The sequence below is a fragment of the Periophthalmus magnuspinnatus genome, chromosome 19, assembly GCF_009829125.3.
Source record: "Periophthalmus magnuspinnatus isolate fPerMag1 chromosome 19, fPerMag1.2.pri, whole genome shotgun sequence".
Taxonomy (NCBI): Eukaryota; Metazoa; Chordata; class Actinopteri; order Gobiiformes; family Gobiidae; genus Periophthalmus; species Periophthalmus magnuspinnatus.
The window spans coordinates 3,276,862-3,296,765 of NC_047144.1; the positions used below are offsets into that span (position 1 = coordinate 3,276,862).

At 42.5% G+C, this 19,904-nt stretch overlaps 1 protein-coding gene across 11 annotated transcripts in view; it reads right to left on the reverse strand.

The window, feature by feature from the left end:
- Nucleotides 1-820: 820 nt before the first annotated feature.
- Nucleotides 821-19,904, reverse strand: part of qki2 (QKI, KH domain containing, RNA binding 2) — a 43,821-nt gene continuing 24,737 nt past the window's right edge. The window contains exons 4-9 of one of the 11 annotated variants that reach the window (XM_055229748.1): nt 18,764-18,907; nt 11,346-11,433; nt 9,859-10,131; nt 8,862-8,885; nt 6,636-6,707; nt 821-1,840 (exon numbers count right to left, since the gene is read on the reverse strand). In XM_055229748.1, coding sequence (XP_055085723.1) covers nt 1,818-1,840; nt 6,636-6,707; nt 8,862-8,885; nt 9,859-10,131; nt 11,346-11,433; nt 18,764-18,907 — 624 coding nt within the window. In that variant the 3' untranslated portion in view covers nt 821-1,817. Of the gene's footprint in view, nt 1,841-6,457; nt 6,708-7,681; nt 8,886-9,858; nt 10,135-11,345; nt 11,434-18,763; nt 18,908-19,904 lie in introns of those variants that run through there. The other 10 variants (XM_055229749.1, XM_033984368.2, XM_055229751.1 and 7 more) reach the window with 10 other exon arrangements.

Genomic DNA, 19,904 nt, shown 5'->3' on the forward strand with positions numbered 1-19,904 from the left:
TAAAGGCACGATACACATTTAACGCCTCATTGTTACAAAATTTTACTTTTTCCATGAGTTGGTGAAGAGTTTTGTGGAAGAATGTTGAAAGGGCAGAAAAAAAAATAAAAATAAAAATCTGTTCTGGACGGGCCTGCAGTACCACGAGTGACCACTACTCCAATCTGTGACACGAGGAGCTTAGTCCAGGTCTTTATATTTAACATATTTACACACATATTTAATCTGTCCACACCTGAGTCTGAAGGAATCTGGATTTTGTCATTTTTATTAGTGTCAGTTATTATCAGTCCTGTTACCAAACTCATATTATTATTATTATTATTATTATTATTTTTTTTTTTTTTTTATTATTATTATTATTATTGCATAAATATATAAAGGCATTCTGATGTTTGTAAAAACTTGGCATAGATTATTAAAAAAGTCACAGTTTTGTCTCGGTGAAAGTTAAAGGCACATTTGGTCAGGTTGTGTTTGTCCAAAATGTCGTGACAGGACCTGTCTGTTATTAAATTTATTTTAATTTAATTATAATAACAAAGGTTTAGATATTGTTTTTTGTCATATTAAGGCACTATTATAGGTCCTATATTATGCACAATGGACTGTGGAGCTTTAGGTCATGTTATAATCCTCAAAAACATACCCAGAGTTATTTATTATATAGTAATATTTTTGAGTAATCGTCTGTCTACATCTGCAAAGCTGAAAACGCTCTGTTCCACCTTGTGATGTCATGAAGTGGTAGTTCTCCAGTTAACAGCTACCGTTTTACTTTTAGTTCATTAGAGATGGGAAATTCCAGGTGCTGAAATGATCCCTATGACTCTAGTGAAGGTGTGTGGAGATTAAAAACACGGTGGAGCACTTCCTGTATTAGCACATGATGACATCACAAGGTGGAATGGAGTGATTTCTATTGAAAATGTGCAGGGTTTGTGTGAATGAAACAAAACACAACTCCAGGTCTGTTTGAGATGAGGAAACAGTATATCAAACTGTTGTAGCTTTTTAGTAGAAATAGTTTGGACATAGACTCCATACAGAGGAGCAGGAGGAGGCGTCTGGGGAGAGGGAAGACCTTTCTTTGTTTATAAATGAGCCTATTTTTTTTTACATGATCTGCTAATCCAAAAGCCCCTATGTAAATTAAACATTTTAAAACCACAGTTCAAATCATTTTAAAATGCAAAATCAGACATGGGCAGCAAATAGTGTCGTCATAGAGGCACTTTTTTTTTTAACTTTAAAGCTGCATTACGTAACTTTTCCTGCTCGTCTCCATGGTGATGTTATTGCTTTAGCCTGGGAAAGTCTCGTCAATAAAGGCATTAAACTTGTCTATGTTCGTTGGAGACAAACAGGCGACACGACCAGGCCAAGTTACCAAGTTACAGGTCAGATCTGTGCAGAGGCGAGCAGTAAAAACTCCTACAATGAACATGAAAAGTTACGCAGTGCATCTTTAAAACGTCTTTGACTCCTGAGTATTTTGCTGGCATTTCAATATAAAAATGGGAAGCATGGTATTGTTAAAATCGGTTAGTTTTTTGTTTTTTTTTGTTGCATTTGAACAATAAAAAGTATAATTGTGACTAAAATAATTCTGAGCACAGCTTTTGCCTGGTCAAACGTAGAGGATTTCCCGTTTCCGTGGCGATTGTTGGCGTGTAAAGTCGTTGTTGTGGTTTAGTTCCTGGTTAGAAGCACTTCCTGGTCAGTCGCTGCTGATGCTGGTCTCTGGTTGGCCGCAGGGGAGGTGAGTGGCGCGGCCTTGAGCCAATGAGCGCGCCCGCAGGCAGGAGTGGGCGGGGTCATGGGTTAGTGGCCGTGGCAGCTAGAGTTAGACAGACAAGGGACCAAGGAAAGGAAACGAGGAAACACAACAAGGAGAGAGGAGAGAGAGAGAGATTAGTGTCAGCGAGTGGATTTAAGGATGGTACAAGAACAGCAGGGCGGCACGGGGGCTCCCAGGGGCCGATTTAGGGGCCGTTTTGGGGTCCGGACAGACAGTAATTCAAGAGTAGAGCGCGTTAGCAACTAGCAAGAATGCTACTTAAAATGATTAGTTTCTCAGTTTAAACTACATTCTAAAAAGGCTGCGGATTTGTTTGACGTGGTTTATGATTCATATCTCTGTCATTACTGGGACAATTTACATGAAACAAAAACTGGCACAAAGTCAAACGTCTTCTCTGTCGCTATAAATAAACAAAAATCAAATAATTTTTTTAAAGCGTCAATAGCGCCCTTCATTTCAAACTATGACATCATTTAAGTCCAAAACATGAATGTAAAAAATAATTAATAGGCTAGAAAGATAATATATAGCCAGAGAATACTTTAGCATTAGCATGTTGCAGCTATTCAACAAATACATTCATATAGTTAGCCTACGTAGCTAACATTTCTATAATCAAAACTAAAGATAACTGTAGCCGTTTTGATTCAGTCCACTCTGTTTACTGTCACCGCCGACCAGTTAGCTCGTGGCTAATGCTCCAGTTTTACGTCTATGGGAGCGTGTGCCGCCGCGTGCCGCTAACTCTACTCATGCTACAGGAACCAGGAACCATGAGACAGGAGCATGGTTCAGAGAGGGGCCCATTTTACAGACGGACCTCCAGGTTTAGTCAGGAAGTTTACACCGAGAAATACGATAAGTTTGTGAGGGTTTGGTTAAGTTTGCGTTGTTAAAATAGGAGGAAATTACACAGAATAAGCGGCGAGTTGTATCTCAGTTTAGGTAGAATGATTTCGTCAAATATTTGTGGTTTACTCATAAAGAAAAGTAAATTCTTTGTCCAAAAAGTAGCTACGATTTCAAGAAAAAATAACTATAACTTTGGCATACTCGGTTTACATAAAGAAGTTTTATCAAGAAAAGAGGAAAGGTTTATGCTAACATGCTAATTCAAGCTAATCCTGCTAACACGCTAAGATTAAGTAAGATTTTGCTTGGGAAAAAAATACTGTTGATGCTAATGCTAACTAGCCTAGCATGTACACTCTTTGTATTTGTTTTTTTCTCGGTCAAATTTAACTGTAACATTTGTAACTGCTGTCAAATCGGCGCTAATGCTAACTAGCCTAGCATGTACACACTTTGTATTCGATTTTTTGGTCAAATTTACCTGTAATATTTCTAAATTGCTGTGAAATCAACTTTTCTTTCAACGCAAACCCAAACAAACTTCCACCAAACCCGTTACCGTAAATCTGGGCGTAAACGAGACACAAAAAAAAAATCTACATTTGAGCTGCAGATGATTACTGATTATGATTCGTTTTAAGGATTAGCGCTTCGTTAAGCAAAAGAGACAGCGATGAGTTGTTAAAAGTGATGGTTTTAGAAGACATCAAAAACTACAAACTACAAGAATTTGGTCCAGAACATTTACAGATTCATTTCAATAATCATCTTTATTGCCTGTAGTGTATTTCTTTCACAAGTCGCTCACACACAGATATAATAATATAGATAACAACACCATAAGGCCAGTGGAATGGAACACCACCCAAATTTAAATATCATCGCGGCATAAAAACAGTAGCTACACACTCATTTGAATATACATTTTTCTATATAAAAAGCATCGTAGAAACAAAAAAAAAATGTACAAACTAAAAACTAATAAAAAATCTAGAGTATTTCCAAAGCGTTTTCTTCATAAAGGCTTTTCCCTATATACAGAAGAGCAGCACCAGGGACAGTGTACGAGTGCGCAGACAGAGAGGGGCTTGTAAACACCGATATACACTATTACAGATTTATATTTAAATAGAGGTAACACAGACTCAGTAGTTATCACACCGCTGTGTTAAAGTAGTACTTTTACAGGACGACTGCCGCTCTCAGAAAATTAAGTGGTTATATAGTTAAATTAAAACCATAGCTGGATTAAAATCACGTAAAAACAAACAAAAAGAGGTTTATAATTACACGTCTCTCTTAGTTTTCAGTGTTTTGGGGGAAATTTAAAGTAGGGATGCGCCGATATGATACTGGTTTTTTGGGATATCAGCGCCGATACTGAACATTTTGATGGATCAGATATCGTTTATGTCGATATTCTGTTTGTAAACTGGTGTAATAAGATGATCTACTGGACAATGTTGACCCAAAACGCCTCGTAATATTTTTTCAAAGCTGTTCTGTCGCTACTTTAAATAATTTTTTACCTTACACCATTTGTTTTTAAAAGAAATACATTACATTTTCAGTCTCTACCTTGGTATCGGTTGATAAGTATCGACTTCGGTATCGTAACAGAAAAAGCTGGATTGGTGCATCCCTAATTTAAAGGTGCACTATGTCACTTTTCTAATGATTATTCCCAGGAAGATGTACGGTATTTGTGTTGCCAGGAATGTTACACAGTACGGCATTAAACTTCTATATCTCCATAGAGACAAGAAAGCGACGACGCTGCGCTACGAACTTTTTTATTAACGGAATGTCTGCAGTTTGAATAAATGCAAGAAACATACAGTACGTCTAATGCCGTACTGTGAAACATTCCCAGAAAGAGCCGTAAGATCTCCGTGGCAGACCCAACACCAGAAAAGTTACATAATGTTTCTTTAAACCAATCAATATTACATTCGTCCTCCGTCCACAGTCACACAGGCGCGCTCACAGAATCACTTGGGTTTGTTTTATTTACCTGTTCTATCTTTTATTGAACCAGGATAATCCCACTGAAAATCTGGTAAAAGCGGGAAGTGTCTTGCCCAAGGATACAACAACAGTGTGCGCCAGAATCAAACCAACAACCTTCCTGTAATAAGGTGATCGTTCCACCACCTCAGCCACTGTTTCCCATTCCCATTTAGTTTCTCTAGCTGCATTTTTGCCTTTAAACTACTACATTAATTACTACTTTCTCGTTACTTATAATTATTTTTAAGAAACAAAAACACTTAAAACAACTATCCATTTAATTTTAAAATCATAAGTACATTTTTTAAAATTTATTCTCAAATAATTCAAATTAATCCAGCCATGATTTTATTTTTTTTAAGAACAATAAAAGTGCTATTTTTTAAGTCTATAGTTTAATCGTCTGAGAGCTGCAGCAGTCACTGGGCACATTATTGGGATGTAAAAGTAATTAATTCATTTGTGTAAAATATAATAATAATAGTAATAATAATAATAATACATCTATGGAATGGTTTGAGGAGGTGTAAATATCAGCCTACAGTGTTTTTGTAGGTTAAAAGGTAGTAACAAAGTCATAAAATAAAATGTGTTTGAACCACAGGAGTCTTATGAGCGGACCGCACCATTCTCACTCAACGGGGGGTGTTTTAAAATGGTCCGGTCCATTTAACTTTAAACTGACTTCAGGGCGAGTGACATAATAAAAGGCATGCTGCAAGCGAGCGGAGGAGGAGAGAGGGGGAGGAGCTTAAAAACAAAATGGAGGGAGAGATTTTAGGTTCATAAGTGACAAAAAAATGACAAAGTTTGGCTGTTTATCAGAAAGTGCTTTGGACCAGGGCTGGGCTTCTTTTTTTTTTTTTTTTTTTTTTAAGCAATTCATTAAACTAAAGTGTAGTACAGACATATGCATCGGTACATGTCACTTTTAAGAGAATCAGGCTTTCACTGGGCTACAAAAAATAAATAAAATAAAATAATACGATTGAAAATATAAAACTACCATTAAAAAAAGGTTCAAAAGTAACTGACAAACTTCTCCTATAATCACACAAAATGGAGTCTTATGAGCTTCAAGTCATGTTCTAATGCTGTTACTGCCTCAAAAAACAGACCTGGAGTTTGTGTTTTGTTTGAGTAACCTTTTATTATTAGTCTGTCTCCATCTCCAAAGCTCAAAATGCTCTGTTCCAACTTGTGATGTCATCAAGTGGTACTGAAGTTTGCGAGTTAACAGCTACCGTTTACGTTTAGTTCGGTAGAAATGAGCAATTCCAAAAGTGAAATGATCCAAATGGTTCTAGTGAAGGCGTGTGGAGTTTAAAAACACAGTGGAGCACTTCCTGTATCACCACATGATGACATCACAAGGTGGAACAGAGTGTTTTCAGTTTGAGAGAAGAACCTAAATATGCAGCGTTTTGGTGTTAAACATGTGAGAATGAAACAAAACACAACTCCAGGTCTGTTTGTGATGAGGAAATACGGTCCCTTTAAACTAAATTCGGTTAAATCAATGTTTAAATTTTTATATTTCAGAATAATAAAAAAATAAAGTGGTATAATAATAATTTTCACGTGAAACCAACAGTCAAGAAATAAAATATTGACTCAAAATTAATTGTATAATTTCAATATAATTTACAAATTCACTAAGCACATTTAAGTTAATTAATTTAAAATAGTAAATTAATAAAAAAAATTTAATTGATAACATATTTTAGTGAACAAATACATTTTTTTAATAGAACAGCTTTTCTCTTCTTATTTTGATTGATCGCTCAGCCCAACGCCGAACTCGTAAACAGCCAAACTTCGCCACAAAGTCTTACGATAAGTTTGATTAACCCTCTCTCAAAATGTCCGCCCGTCTCCCCTCCCCCCGCGTCTCTCGTTGGCCCGTAAACACTCGTGTTCCTGTAGAATTAGCATGCACGTTTCACACATAGCGCAGAAGCTAACTGACCTCTCTCCGTGACCCTTTGGTACGGGTGCGTTCTCTTCTCCTGACGTCGGACTTTAGCGCTAACGGCTCCTGCTAACACCGCCAAAACAAAAAAACATAAACAGTTATTTATGAAACAGAGGAGATACAGAAGAACTTTAGCCCCCAAAAAATCAACAATAAAAACCAGGAGTGGACAGTGTGGTAAGACTGAGGAGGTGGTGCAAGCTACAGTGTCCAGACATGAGCGAGAATACGGAGGAAACGGCGCCAACTCTTAAGTGCATTTGACAGGTTCATGTATTTTTCTAATTCTGACTTGGTTTAACGTCTATCGTAGTTTTAAATCAGCGAAGTGGCAGTGCGTGAAGGCCAAAAAAAGTACAAAAATACAGGAAGTAGCGCTGAGTTCTAAACATAGACTGTATAAAGAAGTGGTCCAAGCGAGTAGTGACGTCACCCGTAGCGTTCGGCTCCGGTCAAATGAAGCTCATGGAGGCCAGAGCGGTTAAAGGGGCAAGTTTCATTTTAGGACTTCCGACTGTGAGTATCATAGCAACCAAAGAGCCAATCCGGAGCGAGGCTGTTGAAGGTTCCCGCACTTAGCAACGCTGTCAATCAAAAACCTGTTGCTAACGCTAACGGGAGCGACCTCAGGGAAAGAAGACGCATGATTTGTGTCTTATTAAAGTTCATGTCCTGAGTTGCGGACACAATAGCGGAATAAAAACACCAGGATCATGTAGCGTGGGTTAAAACGAACATTTTAACCTTTTAAGGACTGAGCACATTAAAATAAAAAAACATTAAAATTAAATTTAAAAACATTTAAAAAAATTAAAATTAAAATAAAAAAAACATTAAAAATCACGTTAAAGTATCAGGATGTACTGCATTTTTTTCACACAACTACCTCTATTTTACATCTCCATCCGTATTTTTCCTTTGATAACTGACTGTGAAAATCCCCGCCGGCTCCTGCGCTCCGATTGGTCATCTTTGAGTGACATCATAAGCACATGACCGTAATGACAGTGACATATTTAAAGAGCCCCGTGCCTCCGCTTTGAGACGCCGTTTGAATTTACACGAAGCACAATCGATCGCGGAGTTACGGCGATGGAAAGTCCGCAACCGCGAGTCTGTTGGCAACGATAGCATCCGACGCTAAAGGGTTACGAGCAAAACGCCAGTCCGACAGTAGTTTTCCAATGTAAAGTGAATCCAAAATGCAGAGATAATTTACGGGCAAAGCATTATTCTGACAGTTTAAACCTTAATTTAACAAAATAAAGGTGTAATTATAACTATTGTGTAATTTAGACACGTTTTGGCTCTCGTTTACATTATGTTTGCTAGGTAACTGTTATGTAATTACCTCTACGTATGTCACATCTGCTGTCACGTCTTAAATCTAACGACGTTAACGATGTTTTAGAGAAATTACAGCCTGGCCTGTCATATGCACTTCAAGGGTTATGTATTTCTGGACTTATTTAAAGTTAAAGTTATTTCTGAATTGTGGCACTTTTCTGCTCCGTAGGCCTTATTACATATACAGGATGGAAATAGCATAGGTAAAAGAAAACATAGTGTGGTGCTTAAGCCTATACTAACGGTTATTGAACCTAAAACCTTTTGGATAACAGGCAAACATCTGTACCAACTGAGCTACCGTCACTTTAAGACATTTCAGTGCTTTATGTTTTAATCTGACACTGGAACTTGCACCAAAATGTGCCCAAGTTTACATCCAGAATTTTCCCAGGAATCATGTAAAAAATATTTAAAATAAAGTAAAATAAAATAAAATAAAAATATATATAAAATCTCATAATTCTGTGGTCCTTATCTCTTTAAAAAGTTACTTATACAATTAGCCTACGCTTCACTAGTTTAGCTTTAAGTCACTCTAGTTTAGCTCTGTGATCAAAATAAGCAATCTACAAAAACAATTATTAACATTTAATCTAAGACTTCACTACAACTGCGTTAAAATCGAAGCGGAAAGAAGCTAAAAACGTTAAAAATGTAGCGGTCATCACACCAAACGCTAGTCTCAGATGCGCTAGTACAAAATGTGCGGAAACAAAGAGCTAAAACGGAGAAGGAGTGGTTCAGACTGAGGAGGACAGTAAACAGAAGGCAGTCCGTGTGTGCTAGCCTTAGCTTAGCCTCAGTTTAGCCTTAGCTTAGCCTTAGCTTAGCCTTAGCTTTAGCCTTAGCCTTTGGTGGGAAAAGCCATACCTGCAACGACAAAGGGAGAGGGGACTGTTAGGCCAAAATGAGCATCGGGACGTGAGAAAGTACCAGATGATGTGTGAAGGGCTGGGAGCGGACGGCCGGGAGCAGAGCGATTACGGCTAACGCACTAACACGCTAACGCACTAACGAGCAAGCTGATGTCAAGTTAAGTTATGTTTTAAATGCACTTAACTTGCTATCCACAAAATTAGCTCTGTGCACAACAACAGCTAGCTAGTTCCAGTCAGAGGGACAGTTGGTTTGACCATTTTCACGGTAACATCTACAACGTTTTTGCCAAGAGACAGATCAGGCGGGGCGCAGTTTAGCTAAACGATTTGGGGAAAATATTTAACTTTAACATTGTGTAAATGTAGGGTAAGTCTAGATATTTTATTGTTTTGTAAAGGAAATTGTACTTCAAAAATGCAATTTGCTAATTGCGCGTGTTCAAACTGATATTTACCGTGTTTTAAAGGCTATAAGTCGTATTTTTTTCATAGTTTGTCTGGGGGTGCGACTTATATATTTCACATAATATATAAATCGAGTATATTTTTTTCTTCATTATTATGTTTTTTTTGGCTGGCGCGACTTATACTCTTATACTCAAGTGTGACTTATACTCCGACGCGACTTATACTCCGGCGCGACTTATACTCCGGCGCGACTTATACTCCGGCGCGACTTATACTCCGGCGCGACTTATACTCCGGCGCGACTTATACTCCGGCGCGACTTATACTCCGGCGCGACTTATACTCCGACGCGACTTATACTCCGACGCGACTTATACTCCGACGCGACTTATACTCCGACGCGACTTATACTCCGACGCGACTTATACTCCGACGCGACTTATACTCTGGAAAATACGGTAGGTTAGATTAATCTTGCAGCCCTCGTTAACACCTACGACCCTCAACCCCAGCTCCTCCGTCCCAGCCCCCTCACACACCCGTGGCTCTGTAAGCTCCTGCTCCTCCCCCATCTCTCTTACCTAGAACCCCGCTGGAGTCGATGGGGTACTCCAGGATGGACGGCGTGAGGGTATACGGGTAGTCGTACGGCGCGTAGATGATCCCAGACTCAGGGCCCTGCTGCACCAGAGCCGCGTGCGGATTGGCTCCCGGGACCAGGGCGGAGCTCTGGATCTGACGAATCAGAGGCATGATGGGCGTGGTGACGGGGGCGGGGTTTCGGAGGGGGGGCAGGACGGGGGCGGGTCCTGTGATGATCCGCGGAGCCTGAGGGGGCGCTAGAGGGAACGCCGCTGCTGCAGATAAAGAGAGAAATTAATCAGATTTCTTTAATGCTATAATCACCAGAAACAACATATTAACATGTTTTATAAATTTCGTTTTTGACACTTTGACACTCCGACCTCCCTTTGCTCTCCACGCTAAGTCGCTCCCCCTTCAGAGCACTATCACAAAACAATCAGCTGCATCCCACTAACGAAACCACTGAACATCACATCAGGTTTGTGAAGTTGTAGTGTATTGTTTTGTATTCTATTTTTTGTATATTTATGGAGAATTGCCGTGTGGGGGCACGGGTGACATAGGCTGGTGGGCGGAGTCTTGGACAGCCTCGTACTTCTAACCACGAGGAGGGTTCGAGTGATTGCTAAACTACTCGTCTTTGGGGTTGAACGATAGCAACACTTTCTGAAGTCAAACTAGAGGCACTCAACACGACATAAGCAGAAATGCAGATAAGGCGTGTCCTCTCCATCCCTCTCTTTCTTTCTCTCTTTCTTTCTTTCTCTCTTTCTTTCTCTCTCTCTCTCCTCCTCCCTCTCTCCTAACTCCCTCCCTCCCTCCTGCAGATTCCCAAACACTCGGAGCAGGGACACGTTTGTACAATGGACAGAAGACGATTGTGACGAGACAAACGCCACATTTAAGCCTTAAACAGAGGAGCCACAGAGGGTCATATAGAGCCTATTGTACAGCGCCCCCTGTCTGTGCAACCCACCCCCCCACACGCATTTAAATATATTATACAGGCAACGCTCAGATAAGACAGGGGCCGGCGGATAAATGTTAGCAAGTCAGCGCTGTGTTTGAAGTTAGATTTGCGCAATTTATGTTTTCAAAGTAAAGATTCGGTTCACAGGACGGCACATTTCAAACCCGTCCAGAAGCGATAACGTTTGAGAGAGACGACTGAAATCTGACTGAAATCTTTAAGCTAATTCAAGAATCCCATGCGTTTCAAAACACAGGGAGGGCATCTGACTCACAGGGAGGGCATCTGACACACAGGGACATATCAGAACAAGTACTGCAGACTTTACAACTTGAATTTTGTGCTGTGGCAATGAATCTTTCTGCCGCACAAAAACTGAGTCGGAGTCACCTGTCTGTCTCCATGGAGATATTTTAGGCCATTTCTTGGAACATTTCAGGCAAAAGGTGTCAGACTATCAACCAGCAAAGTGACACAGTGCAGCTTTAACAGTGGGGAGATAACTGCTCTTACGTGTCTTGATGTTGGCGTCTCTGTACGTCCCGTTCAAAATGGCGAGCTCCATCAGCTGCATCTTCTTCAGGTTGTCCTCTCCCTCGGCCTGGAACAGAAGAAGAAGAAGAGAGGAGGTTAGGTCAAAGGTCAAACAGAGACAAGTGGTTTGCTAATGCTAGGTTTGCGTCACAGCTGCCCTGGGTCAAAGAAACAGAGAGATGGAAGCATCTTTAGTTTGATTTTCTGTTGGTTAGCTCACGTAGCTTTAGCCGTTAGCACATATGTATCTGAGTATTTTTAGTTTGGTTTTCTGTTGGTTAGCTCACGTAGCTTTAGCTGTTAGCACATATGTATCTGAGTATTTTTAGTTGGTTTTCTGTTAATTAGCTCACGTAGCTTTAGCCGTTAGCTCACGTGTATTTGAGTGCATTTTTAGTTTGGTTTTCTGTTAGTTAGCTCACGTAGCTTTAGCCGTTAGCTCATGTGTATTTGAGTGCATTTTTAGTTTGGTTTTCTGTTAGTTAGCTCACGTAGCTTTAGCCGTTAGCTCATGTGTATTTGAGTGCATTTTTATGGCATTACCAAAACAACAGGAGTCAATTTTTAATGAGTAATAACTAATAGTTTAGGATGACCAGATTTCAAAATCAAAAACTGGGCCACACCGGGTTGGGACGGTTGGTAATAATAAAAACTGAGAACATTTTTAATCACTCGGCCATTTCTCCACTCACTTGTGAATGAGTTTATAACATGAGAGACTTCAACATTGCAACAGACAGCACTTTCTGGCCTTCTAGCAATTTTCTGGCACATTTTTCTGTATTTCAACAAAAACATTTGACAACGTATTACCCATTTTACTATTGGGGTTCAAATTGGTGAAAAATAGGGACACCTGGGACATTTTTTTTCAATAAAACTGGGACAAATCAGTGGATCAGAATGGTGGAGTTTGCTGTGTAACTGTCAGACTGCAGAGTTGTTGACCTGGTTTATGGATAATATCTCTGTAATTACTGGGCCTATCCGCATGAAACAAAAACATAACAACATAATTCAGACATTGAAAGGACTTTACAGGGTACTATGTAACTTTTCCACCTGCTTGTCTCTGCGGAAATGTCATTGCTTTGCCTAAAATGTTCCGCACTATAGATTTATTCAATTTAACGTGTTTTTATCCCTCAAAAAATGCCCTGAAAAACACTTACTCATTTGTTACTTTGAGTGGGCTGATTTTGTGACCCGTTTCTCTTTTTTTTTTTTTGAATGCCATACTGCGGAACATTCCAGGCAAAGCAATAAGACCTGGTTTTCTGTTAGTTAGCTCACGTACCTTTAGCCGTTAGCTCATGTGTATTTGAGTGTATTTTTAGTTTGATTTTCTTTTGATTAGCTTACGTAGCTTTAGCAGTTACATCGTGTGTAATTCAGTATATTTTTAGTTTTGTTTTCTGTCGGTTAGCTTACGTAGCTTTAGCCATTACATTACGAGTATTTGAGTGTATTTTTAGTTGGTTTTCTGTTGGTTAGCTGGCGTAGCTTTAACTGTTAGCTCCTGTGTATTTGAGTGTATTTTTAGTTTGGTTTTCTGTTGGTTAGCTTACGTAGCTTTAGCAGTTACATCATGTGTATTTGAGTGTATTTTTAGTTTGATTTTCTGTTGGTAAGCTTATGTTAGCTCGTGTGCAATTTGAGTGTATTTGCAGCTGGTTTTCTGTTGGTTAGCTTACGTAGCTTTAGCAGTTACATCATGTGTATTTGAGTGTATTTTTAGCTAGATTTTCTGTTGGTTAGCTTACGTAGCGTTAGCCGTTAGCTCGTGTGCTTGAGACTGGTGCCTCCCGTGGTTCCTTTCTCTCTCTTCTTTGTCCCAGAGTCAAACTGGGACAGAAATATGGTCCCTGCTCTGATTTAAACCTCACCGGGACATTTTTAAACGTCTGGGAAGTTTTATTATGAGGTTTTGTAAAGATTGACTGGAACTAAACCAGGACTGAAACAGGACTACATCAGGACTAAACCAGGACTAAATTAATACTAAACCCTGACTAAACGAGGGAGTAAGTCTATATCAGGACAAAATAGGGCTCAAAACAGAACTAAACCTGGTCCAAACAAGGGAAAAGTCTAAACTGGGGTCTATACAAGAACTAAACAAGGACTACATCAGGAATAAACCAGGACTCAATACTGAACCAGGACTGAATCAGGACTAAACCAAGGCCGAGTGAGGACTAAAACAGGACTAAACTAGGCTTAAACAAAGACTAAACAAAGACTATACAAGGACTGAACCGGGACTAAATCAGAATTAAACCAGGACTAAACTAGGACTAAGTCAAGACAAAATCAGGACTAAACCAGGACTAAACCAGGACTAAATCAAGACTAAGCCAGGGCTAAACTAGGACTAAACCAGGAGTAGACTAGGACTAAACTGGGATTAAACGAGGACTACATCAGGAATAAACCAGGACTCAATACTGAACCAGGACTGAAGCAGGACTAAACCAGGACCGAGTGAGGACTAAACCAGGACTAAACTAGGCTTAAACAAAGACTAAACAAAGACTATACAAGGACTGAACTGGGACTAAACCAGGACTAACTCAATATTAAACCAGAACCAAGCTAGGACTAAATTAATTTTAAATCAAGACTAAACTTGGACTAAATTAGGACTAAACCAGGACTGATTCGGGACTAAATCAAGACTAAACCAGGACTAAATCAGGACTAACTCAATGCTAAACCACACACAAGCTAGGTCTAAACTAATCTTAAACCAGGACTAAACCAGGACTAAATCAAGACTAAACCAGGACTAAACCAGGACTAAACCAGGACTGATTCGGGACTAAATCAAGACTAAACCAGGACTAAACCAGGACTTTCTCTTTCCCAGATTTGGAGGGGCGGTGGTGGGATGACATCAGTGTTTACAAAGCCGAGCCTGTCCCGGGCCTGGATTCTAACTGGTTTTGAGTGGGACTCTTTGGGCCCGGATTGTAACCGGTTTTGAGTGGGACTCTTTGGGGTCGGGAGGAGGCTGAACAGAATGTGAGAAATGTCCCTGTGTCCCCCCTCTGCATTTGTGAAGGAACAAAAAGACCAGAATACTGTAGCAGAGAGAGAGAGAGAGGAGAGAAAGAAGAGAGAGGGGGAGAGGAGGAGGAGGAGGAGAGAGGAAGAGAGACATGAGGAAGAGGAGGCGACAGAGAGTGGGAATGGGATGTAGGGAGAAAGAAACGGAGGAGAGAGGAGAGAAAGAGGGTGAGGAAGGGGAGAAAAACAGAGGGAGGAGAGACAGACAAGGAAAGGAAGGAGAGAGGAGATGAAGAGATGAAGGAGGGGTGTGAGATGGAGGGACAGGAGGGAAAGGAAATGACTGAGGGAGAGAGAAGAAAGGGGGAGAGCATGGAGGAGGATGGAGTTAGAGGGAAAGAGAGAGCGAGAGGAGGGGGCAGTGATAGAAGAGAGAGGGAGGAGAGAGAGAGGAGGGGTGAGAGAGAGAGAGAGAGAACAGACCCTCCATTCATCCTGAGCCCTTTTCAAAGCAGCGTCACCATGGAGAGTCTTTATACCCCGCAACTAATTACCCTAAAGCGAGGGACAAAAGAGGAGAGACCACCACAGGAAAGACCAGAGAACGGAGAGAAGAGAGAGAGAGAGGGACAAAAGAGGAGAGACCACCACAGGAAAGACCAGAGAACGGAGAGAAGAGAGAGAGAGAGGGACAAAAGAGGAGAGACCACCACAGGAAAGACCAGAGAACGGAGAGAAGAGAGAGAGAGAGGGACAAAAGAGGAGAGACCACCACAGGAAAGACCAGAGAACGGAGTGAAGAGAGAGAGAGGGACAAAAGAGGAGAGACCACCACAGGAAAGACCAGAGAACGGAGAGAAGAAGAGAGAGAGAGGGACAAAAGAGGAGAGACCACCACAGGAAAGACCAGAGAACGGAGAGAAGAGAGAGAGAGAGGGACAAAAGAGGAGAGACCACCACAGGAAAGACCAGAGAACGGAGAGAAGAGAGAGAGAGGGACAAAAGAGGAGAGACCACCACAGGAAAGACCAGAGAACGGAGAGAAGAAGAGAGAGAGAGGGACAAAAGAGGAGAGACCACCACAGGAAAGACCAGAGAACGGAGAGAAGAAGAGAGAGAGGGACAAAAGAGGAGAGCCCACCACAGGAAAGACCAGAGAACGGAGAGAAGAAGAGAGAGAGAGGGACAAAAGAGGAGAGACCACCACAGGAAAGACCAGAGAACGGAGAGAAGAGAGAGAGAGAGAGGGACAAAAGAGGAGAGACCACCACAGGAAAGACCAGAGAACGGAGAGAAGAGAGAGAGAGAGGGACAAAAGAGGAGAGACCACCACAGGAAAGACCAGAGAACGGAGAGAAGAGAGAGAGGGACAAAAGAGGAGAGACCACCACAGGAAAGACCAGAGAACGGAGAGAAGAGAGAGAGAGGGACAAAAGAGGAGAGACCACCACAGGAAAGACCAGAGAACGGAGAGAAGACAGAGAGAGAGGGACAAAAGAGGAGAGACCACCACAGGAAAGACCAGAGAACGGAGAGAAGAGAGAGAGAGAGAGGGACAAAAGAGGAGAGACCACCACAGGAAAGACCAGAGAACGGAGAGAAGACAGAGAGAGAGGGACAAAAGAGGAGAGACCACCACAGGAAAGACCAGAGAACGGAGAGAAGAAGAGAGAGAGAGGGACAAAAGAGGAGAGACCACCACAGGAAAGACCAGAGAACGGAGAGAAGAAGAGAGAGAGAGGGACAAAAGAGGAGAGACCACCACAGGAAAGACCAGAGAACGGAGAGAAGAAGAGAGAGAGAGGGACAAAAGAGGAGAGACCACCACAGGAAAGACCAGAGAACGGAGAGAAGAGAGAGAGAGAGGGACAAAAGAGGAGAGACCACCACAGGAAAGACCAGAGAACGGAGAGAAGAGAGAGGGACAAAAGAGGAGAGACCACCACAAGAAAGACCAGAGAACGGAGAGAAGAGAGAGAGGGACAAAAGAGGAGAGACCACCACAGGAAAGACCAGAGAACGGAGAGAAGAAGAGAGAGAGAGGGACAAAAGAGGAGAGACCACCACAGGAAAGACCAGAGAACGGAGAGAAGAGAGAGAGAGAGGGACAAAAGAGGAGAGACCACCACAGGAAAGACCAGAGAACGGAGAGAAGAGAGAGGGACAAAAGAGGAGAGACCACCACAGGAAAGACCAGAGAACGGAGAGAAGAGAGAGAGGGACAAAAGAGGAGAGACCACCACAGGAAAGACCAGAGAACGGAGAGAAGAGAGAGAGAGAGGGACAAAAGAGGAGAGACCACCACAGGAAAGACCAGAGAACGGAGAGAAGAGAGAGAGAGAGGGACAAAAGAGGAGAGACCACCACAGGAAAGACCAGAGAACGGAGAGAAGAGAGAGAGAGAGGGACAAAAGAGGAGAGACCACCACAGGAAAGACCAGAGAACGGAGAGAAGAAGAGAGAGAGAGGGACAAAAGAGGAGAGACCACCACAGGAAAGACCAGAGAACGGAGAGAAGAAGAGAGAGAGGGACAAAAGAGGAGAGACCACCACAGGAAAGACCAGAGAACGGAGAGAAGAAGAGAGAGAGAGGGACAAAAGAGGAGAGACCACCACAGGAAAGACCAGAGAACGGAGAGAAGAAGAGAGAGAGGGACAAAAGAGGAGAGACCACCACAGGAAAGACCAGAGAACGGAGAGAAGAAGAGAGAGAGAGGGACAAAAGAGGAGAGACCACCACAGGAAAGACCAGAGAACGGAGAGAAGAGAGAGAGAGAGGGACAAAAGAGGAGAGACCACCACAGGAAAGACCAGAGAACGGAGAGAAGAGAGAGAGAGAGGGACAAAAGAGGAGAGACCACCACAGGAAAGACCAGAGAACGGAGAGAAGAGAGAGAGGGACAAAAGAGGAGAGACCACCACAGGAAAGACCAGAGAACGGAGAGAAGAGAGAGAGAGGGACAAAAGAGGAGAGACCACCACAGGAAAGACCAGAGAACGGAGAGAAGACAGAGAGAGAGGGACAAAAGAGGAGAGACCACCACAGGAAAGACCAGAGAACGGAGAGAAGAGAGAGAGAGAGAGAGAGGGACAAAAGAGGAGAGACCACCACAGGAAAGACCAGAGAACGGAGAGAAGACAGAGAGAGAGGGACAAAAGAGGAGAGACCACCACAGGAAAGACCAGAGAACGGAGAGAAGAAGAGAGAGAGAGGGACAAAAGAGGAGAGACCACCACAGGAAAGACCAGAGAACGGAGAGAAGAAGAGAGAGAGAGGGACAAAAGAGGAGAGACCACCACAGGAAAGACCAGAGAACGGAGAGAAGAAGAGAGAGAGAGGGACAAAAGAGGAGAGACCACCACAGGAAAGACCAGAGAACGGAGAGAAGAGAGAGAGAGAGGGACAAAAGAGGAGAGACCACCACAGGAAAGACCAGAGAACGGAGAGAAGAGAGAGAGGGACAAAAGAGGAGAGACCACCACAGGAAAGACCAGAGAACGGAGAGAAGAAGAGAGAGAGAGGGACAAAAGAGGAGAGACCACCACAGGAAAGACCAGAGAACGGAGAGAAGAGAGAGAGAGAGGGACAAAAGAGGAGAGACCACCACAGGAAAGACCAGAGAACGGAGAGAAGAGAGAGGGACAAAAGAGGAGAGACCACCACAGGAAAGACCAGAGAACGGAGAGAAGAGAGAGAGGGACAAAAGAGGAGAGACCACCACAGGAAAGACCAGAGAACGGAGAGAAGAGAGGGAGAGACCACCACAGGAAAGACCAGAGAACGGAGAGAAGAGAGAGAGAGAGACCACCACAGGAAAGACCAGAGAACGGAGAGAAGAGAGAGAGAGAGACCACCACAGGAAAGACCAGAGAATGGAGAGAAGACAGAGAGAGAGAGAGAGAGAAAAGAGGAGAGACCACCACAGGAAAGACCAGAGAATGGAGAGAAGAGAGGGAGAGGAGAGAGGGACAAAAGAGGAGAGACCACCACAGGAAAGACCAGAGAACGGAGAGAAGAGAGAGAGAAAGAAGGAGCAGAGGAGAGAGAGAGAGAGAGAGAGAGAAAGAAGGAGCAGAGAGAGAAGAGAGAGGGAAAGAAGGAGCAGAGGAGAGAAGAGAGAGAAAGAAGGAGCAGAGAGAGGAGAGAGAGAGAAAGAAGGAGCAGAGAGAGGAGAGAGAGAGAAAGAAGGAGCAGAGAGAGGAGAGGAGGAGGTCTGGAGGAAAACTCCAGACCAAAAAGAGCCACATCAACTTAACAATGTTTTCATAAAGTCACTGTAACAAACCAGGACAAACACACCACAGCCCCAGACTCACCCGCACACCCTTGGCTCAGATGTAGTAGTATTTGTAGTAGTATCTGCAGTAGTATTCGTAGTACTTACCGCGGGCACCAGTAGCTTCTTGACCTCGGTGATGGCCCTCTGCAGTTTGATCTTGGCTCGGTTGTGAGTGTCTTCTACAGTGATGAGGACGTGCAGGTCTTCACTCAGATGCTCCCAGTTCGGTTTCCCTCGGTTCATCTCCTCCTGAAACACAGATATTTAAAAAAAACAAAACATTTAAAACTCATTCAGAAAATATGATCAAAAGAATCAAAAATCAGATACAAGTCGATCCTGGGTCGGGTTTAGTCCTAAAATAGTCCTGGTTCAGTTCGTATTCAGTCAATCCTGGTTTAGACCTGGTTTAGTTCTTGTTGTTAAATTGTGATTCTTGATTTAGTCTCTGTCTTAAAGCTGCACTGTGTAACTTTTCTGACACATGCACAATCAGCACATCAAAACTGGGACTAAACCCACAACTACACCAAAAGTAGACTAAACCAGGACTAAACCGGGACTAAACCGGGACTAAACCGGGACTAAACCGGGACTAAACCGGGACTAAACCAGGACTAAACCGGGGCTAAACCGGGTCTAAACCGGGACTAAACCGGGACTAAACCGGGGCTAAACCGGGACTAAATCGGGACTAACCCGGGACTAAACCAGGACTAAACCAGGATTAAACCAGGATTAAACCAGGACTAAACCAGGACTAGAAGAGGACTAAACCAGGACTAAACCAGGACTAGAAGAGGACTAAACCAGGACTAAACCAGGACTAGACGAGGACTAAACCAGGACTAAACCAGGACTAGACGAGGACTAAACCAGGACTAAACCAGGACTAAACCAAATCTCCATTAGGACTTGGACAACTAACACGTGTAATTGAACAAATGGAAATTAGACAGGTTTAATGGCATATTGTGGAACATTCCAGGCAAATCAGTAGAATCTCCATGGAGACAGGGGGACAGACTGCTCTTGGAAAAGTTAAACTGTGTAACTTTCTTTTAAACCATGTCAAAACTTTGTATTAAGATTCTAACGACACGGCAAAGCAAATTAGCGAGATCACTCCAAGTCCTCAACCCAAATAACCCTGAGAGATTTAACCCCACAAACCTGCCCCTCTCTCCCCCTCTCTCTCACCACATACTTACCCCTCCCCCCCTCCATCCTTTCCTCCCTCTCTCCC